This window comes from Oryza glaberrima, chromosome 12 (assembly GCF_000147395.1).
Source record: "Oryza glaberrima chromosome 12, OglaRS2, whole genome shotgun sequence".
In the NCBI taxonomy this organism is placed as follows: Eukaryota; Viridiplantae; Streptophyta; class Magnoliopsida; order Poales; family Poaceae; genus Oryza; species Oryza glaberrima.
In genome coordinates this window covers 6,150,066-6,156,703 of record NC_068337.1, presented here as the reverse complement: position 1 = coordinate 6,156,703, position 6,638 = coordinate 6,150,066, and the positions used below count along the sequence as shown (strand labels likewise).

The following is a 6,638-nucleotide window of genomic DNA, read 5'->3' as shown; positions in this document are numbered from 1 at the left end:
TTGTTTTTTTATATTGATTTGCTATAGTTGCCGTAATATATTATTGCCTCTACAAAGTGTCTCTATTTGCATAGAGACATTTTATAAAATACCTCTTAGTTCATAGAGACAATTCACCAAAAGGCATTTATGAGACACTCTACAAAATGTCTCTATAGCACTGTAAAGGCATTTTAAAAATGCCTCTATAGTATTAGGAAAATGTCTCTACAAGTTATATTTGACAGTGTTCCTGCAAAGGAAAAAGGAGGAAGGGCACACCTGGATGCTTGCGGGTGCAAAAATACTAGCTGAGCTTATGCCTAGAGGGATGTAAATCCTCTGTGAAGCCTTTGTTTTCTCCCTTGCACACTTGTAAATTTTTACTCCTTTTATTAAATGAAATTGGCACTGTCTTGTGCCTGTTCTTTAAAATAAATAAAGAAATAATTATTGTACTTAATTTTCTAACGCAGTACAATACCAAACACACAACGGAACTGTTCTGAACATATCAGTTCTTTATTTCTGAATGCAACAAGCTAAACTGGAAGCCCTTATATCTAAATTTTGAACAAGTACGCTACTGAATAATGCCAACTCACGTGCCGAGCAACATGGCACCGCATCACTCCCGTGCGACGGCAACGAGCTGTTTGCCGATGCTGCTGCTAGTAAAGAGCTTGACAAGTGCTGCCGGCGCAGCGTCGAGCCCCTCAACGACATCCTCTGTGTACGCCACCTTCCCTTCCTTCAGGTACCCGGCAATCTGCTCCTCGATCTGGTAGTACTTATCATAAAAGTCAAACACAAGGAATCCCTGCATGCGTAGGCGCTTGGTGACGATGCAAATCGTATTATACACTCCCTCTGGCTGCTCCAGGTTGTACTGTGAGATCATCCCGCATGCCGCTATGCGGCCAGCTACCCGCATGTTAGGTAGCACTGCGTCTAGCATTGCACCACCCACATTCTCGAAGTAGATGTCGATACCATCTGGAAAACACCTGAGACAAGCCAAATCAGCGGGTTTGTGTTATTGCTCTATTTGGAACATTGAAATTTTATTTGATTATATTGGAAAGAATATGGAGGAGTGCAGACCTCTTTAGGGCTGCCTCGAGGTCTAGCTCCTTCTTGTAGTTGAAAGCATCGTCAAAGCCAAATTTGGTCTTCAATAAGTTGACCTGGAGATGCAGCCGGTGGATTCTTAGCAAATGCAACAGGACAGGAGCTATGAGAGGGCATTGATTTTAAGGTCTATTAGATTATACAAACCTTTTCATCAGAACCAGCACTACCAACCACATAGCATCCTGTGATCTTAGCAAGCTGCCCAACAATCTGACCTACGGCGCCGAACGCTGATGAGATGAAGACATATTCACCTTTCTTTGGCTTGGCCACTTCAAAGAATCCACCAAATGCAGTAAGCCCTGGCATTCCTGAATGATCAAAGATAGTCAGTTAGAGAAGATAACGAATTGGGGGCCCCAATTTGGCACTTATTTAATGAGCTGTAACAAAAATAATCAACCACAGGTTAACTGGAAATGTCACGAACTATAACACTTTGTTTAAGATAAAAGGCTAAGGGGATCAATCTAACTTTTAGATCAGAAAGGACGAACACAAAATAAAACACCATGTTTTATCAGATGTGAAGCAAATATATTAGAGGATGGTTTTCAGGGAGTAAGGGTCCTCTGGGTCTGTGGGGCCCATATGTCAGTGAGCAGTACCGCAGAGGATCTGAATTGGTTTTCAGGCAACGCAGTTCAAAATTTCCTTTTGACAAAAACAAGATAGTGTACACACAAACAGAGTGACAAGGAACTCACCCAGAATACCAGTGTAGTAGGACAGAGGAAGTTCAGGGTGATTGATCTTGAAAAGTGTTTCTGGATTGTTGATCACAGTATATTCTTCCCATCCGGTTATCCCCCAAACAAGATCACCTGCCTTGAAATCCTGGTGCCCAGATGATATCACCTTCATCACGCCAAAATTTACCAAAACCTGAAAAGTGTTTATCCCATAGGATAGCAAAAATATATATACTAGTCATCAACCCGTGTGTTACGTGGCTATAATTATTTATATTATAGTTTTAAAAATTTAATATCTGTCAATTACATCAGTTACTAAATTGAGAGTTAATAAATTTGAGCATTCTGAGGACAAATATATCTGTGTTTATTGTTCGAAAATCAAAATTAGTATTTACCAAATTGTATATAGAATCCATTTTCTACTATTTCTCTTGTTATATTCTATTTTCTCCAGCTGATAAATTTGTTTACAGTCCATGTCATCATCACTGGAATGACTGTGTAAGATCCTGTATCATTACTTCAAGTTAATATAGATACTTGATCATCAAAGTCTGGTTCCTGTTTAATAGCTTTGAGTTGATATTGCTACAGCACATTAAACATTTCAAACTGTCTGGAAGATTCAGAATAGCATAACACCTTTGTGAGGCTCGAGATTTAGAAAATAACCTGATCAAAATTTTGGAACTAATAAGTTTTGATTTGTATTGATGTTGTTGTTTCAATTTAATATTTATATTGTAAATTTGAAATTAGTAAGCACCCAACTACTACCTCCATCCAAAAATATAAGCAGTTTTGGACTTGACATGGTATTCAATATGCTACTTTGATCAATAATATTTATAAAAATAAGTAATTTTAAATAAAAGAAGTAGCTTATTATGATTGTTTGTTTAGTGATAAATCCGATAACTTCATTCTCACATGACCAATCTTTTTTATTTTTTCGATGCTAGCAGTCAAAGTTAAAAACATTTGACTTGACACAAATCTAAAATTGCTTATATTTTGGGACGGAGGAGTACATTTTATTTGAGTTTCAATTATATATGTTTCATGATTTAATAATTCTAAAACTTTAGTTAATATATATTGAGATGTACCCGGTTTGGAGTCTCAGTTATAATTTTTCTTTTATATTTCTATAGTTCCAAAATTTAGAATTAAGAAGTACAAAGTTTTATTTGAGCTACCCAATTAAAACTTTCTTTTACTTAATTATAAAAATTAATAAATGAGTAAATTTTGGAAAAAAAACCTCTTTTTTTGGTGAAAGTTGTAAATAACAACATGTATTATTACTTATGGTACATGGGAACATATTCTATGCACACAAGTTTCCCGGCACACCGACTAGCAAATGTAACATAAAATTCTAGAAAAAATTAGACACATACTTCCAATAGTATTACACATATGCATGAAATTTTATTTTCAAATTCATTATATTTTAACTGTAACAAAAGAGATAAAATTCTAAAACATTTTTACCTTTAAAACTGTTAGATTTTTCACCTTTTTGTTATGGCTAATATATAATGAATTCGAATATGAGCTTTGCAGATATGTATAATACTATTAGGTGTAAATGCTCAATTTTTTAGAGTAAATTTTATAAAACTACAGATACTTTACACGATTTATCACAAAACTACAGATCTAAGAATTTGTTTCACAAAAATATAGATTCAGTGTCTTCGTATGAATAAAACTGCAGGTACTTTGCACAATATATCAAAAACTACATATTTAAGAACTTGTTTAATAAAACAATAGATTTAAATCTTTATTTATCAGAAAACTATAGGTTTAGTGTCTCCATTTCTAAAACCTGTAGTTTTGTGATAATGAGGACACTAAATCTGTAGTTTTGTGATAAATGAAGACACTAAATGTGTAGTTCAGTAATAAGCGAATACACTAAATCAATAATTTTATGATAGATTGTACAAAGCACTTGTAGTTTTGTGATAAACGGAGACACTAAAGCTATAGTTTTGTGAAACAAGCTCTTAAATATGTAGTTATGTGATAAATTGTGCAAAATACATGTAGTTTTGTGAAATTTACTCAATTTTTTATATAACTTTTCGTAGCATTTGGTAGTTGATTTGCATGGAGTGTGCACGATAAGCTTATTTGCATATGATATGTCATAAGTAGTTTAAACTTCAAACATTAGGTTTATGTTCACAAGAAAATAATAGAAAAAGGAACTGAGTTTTTCACCTGCATTGCAAAATTAGGGAAGGGAACTATACAGATTTTCAACATGGAATTTGGTATAATTCGGTAAATATTCATTCAAGAAAAAAGAAAAAGGAATAGTTTGTGATCATTAATGGTGATATATAATAACTTAATTAATAGTAAACACGTAAAAGTGCACACAGACTCATTAGGAGCAGATTACTATATTACTCCTTCCATCCCAATTTAATTATCACCTAAAATTAAATTTTAGGTTTTTCTCAAAATACTCACCATCTTAAAAAAACATATATTTATTTATTTGTGCAAAAAGTAAACGTGCATCGTGAAATTCTTTCGATGCATGCAACCAAGATTAATTTATATTCTGTTCAACCTATGAAACATTTAAAGTGTGAATTAATTATTTATGTTAGATATGAAGCGATATATTGTTCAATACATGAAACATTTAAAGTGTGAGTTAATTTATATTGGACATGAAGCGACGGGCACCTTAATTGATGAGAATTAGTTTCAGAATAATGGATGTTTTGGTGTTCTTGGTCTTGATGCTCTTTACTTAGATAATAATCAAATTGGGATAGAGGGACATAGTTAGTTCTACAACTCATACCTCTCCTAGAACAAAGTCCGGAACATAGCTAGGCTCCTCGTGGTAGGTCATCCGGTTACGCATGTAGGGGTCGCATGAGATATACAGGTTCTTGACCACCACCGTCTTCGACCCTGCCGGCACGGCCAGCGGCGGTGCCTCCACCGTCACCACCTCCATGTCGTCCTCCGAGACGAGTCCCGTCACATACCGCTTCAGTATAACCCTCTTGTTGCTCACCACCGTCGCCGCCATTGCTGCCCTCGTCCTACCCTTTCTTCTCCGAATGAACTGGGAGGGTCTGCCTAACCAAGCTACAATTGGATGCCTGCTTGCTGCACAGCAGGTAAGGTCGTATATATAGGCAGAATAATGCACCGCTGGCCTTTCCTTCTCCGAATGAACAGGGAGGGTGTCTGCTTATCTAGTTAGGAGTACTTATTTGGGGGAGAGTCTACCTAATGCAGCTACTTAACTGGGGGAGTATCTCCCTAATCTAGCTACTTAATTAGATGCCTGGCTGCTATAACCTAGCTACTTAATTAGCTAGATGCCTGGCTGCTATAACCTAGCTACTTAATTGGATGCCTGGCTGCCGCCCAACACGTAATTTAAGGTCGTGTATACGCGAGCTGAATGCTGCAAAGAAATGTTTGTTAAGACTTACATTATTTTAAGCCAAATTTTACTATAGGACATTCCGTTTTAACCGTAGAACCACAATGTGATTTTTAGAGAAAACTTTCGACAATATTTTGTAAATCCTTCCGAAATGATCACATAAACTATATATCTTGTCGGCTTCGCCGCCCTCGTCATTTAACCTCGTCAATCTCAAACGGCATGCTGGTGCAGATTGTTTGGTGAAAACATACATGAAGTTTCGTAGCTTGGACTTCACGTCACAACAACAGCGTCCGGATTAGATTACAGAAAGGAATCGGGAGTCATTGGAGACGGATGGTGTAGTTTATGCAGTGAAAGCTATCTCACACCACAGTCAGCCTATCACCTTGTATGCAATGCTTGTAGTCTGAATTTCGTTGGTTAAATTTGCCTGGAAGTCTGAAAATTGGAGCTGGTCCTAGCATTTTGCCTGAATCAAAATGCATCCTGGGAGTACTGAAAAATTGTATGTATGCTTTGTTCAAAGTGTGACTTGCTCATTCAGTTTCAGCTGTGAAAGCTCTCTCACAATACTCTCCGGTCTGACTTGCTCATTCAGTTTCAGCAGTGAAAGCTATCTCACAATACTATGCTATGCTTGGAGAAAATGGTAGCCAGACCTGCTCTGCTTTGGACCAGCTGATGTTTCCCAGCTTTCCTGCTTTTTGCCATAGTCTTTGGTGATTTCCCTTTCTTCTGTGTTAACCCTGTTCCTGTCCAATATTATTTTTCTCCTTTCTCTGTACTTTATTTGTTCTTGCAAGTGTGCTGTATACATTAATCAATGAATAATGATCAGCATTTGGGGTTTTTTTCTTGGTTACTGGTGTAGGTTGGTTATGGTGCCTGCTTGTTTTTCCATTGGTTGCGACCAACTGCTCTTGGAACCTTAGTTTTGTTTGATATGGCTACACTCCAAAAGGTCCAGATCAGCAAGTGGGATCTAATTAAGATTCCTCAAGTTCTATCCGTTCCTGAAATTATTTTAGATAGTTGTTATGGGCAGAAGAGACAAGTGATGAGCTAATCCATCCTCCTAATGAACTATCCCCCACCCCAATAATATTCCCAGCTGAAACTACTGAAGAACCTGAGAGTGCAAATTAATGAAGAACTGAAGTATAGAACCATCTGGCAGCTAAAACTAGTAGACTCACTTTGCTACTTTGTACCTGAAAAGAGTGCTTAGATTTTGTGATATATTCATGTTTTTTGACCTAACAGTACCTGTGTGTATGCTTGTTGTGAATCTCAAATTTATTCTTGTTGAATTTTGGCCAGCACCCTTGGCTTTCTTAATTGCTATACTTAATGGAGTACAAATTTGGGATGCATACAAGAAGTCATAC

General features: G+C 36.5%; 1 protein-coding gene across 1 annotated transcript; it reads right to left on the bottom strand.

The window, feature by feature from the left end:
• Nucleotides 1-607: 607 nt before the first annotated feature.
• Nucleotides 608-4,878, bottom strand: LOC127757236 (2-alkenal reductase (NADP(+)-dependent)-like). Its single transcript, XM_052282711.1, has 5 exons — nucleotides 4,645-4,878; nucleotides 1,821-1,998; nucleotides 1,258-1,424; nucleotides 1,084-1,166; nucleotides 608-986 (listed from the first exon to the last, which is right to left on the bottom strand). Exons 1-5 carry the CDS (start codon nucleotides 4,876-4,878, stop codon nucleotides 608-610), a joined length of 1,041 nt encoding a protein of 346 aa, XP_052138671.1.
• Nucleotides 4,879-6,638: the final 1,760 nt, after the last annotated feature.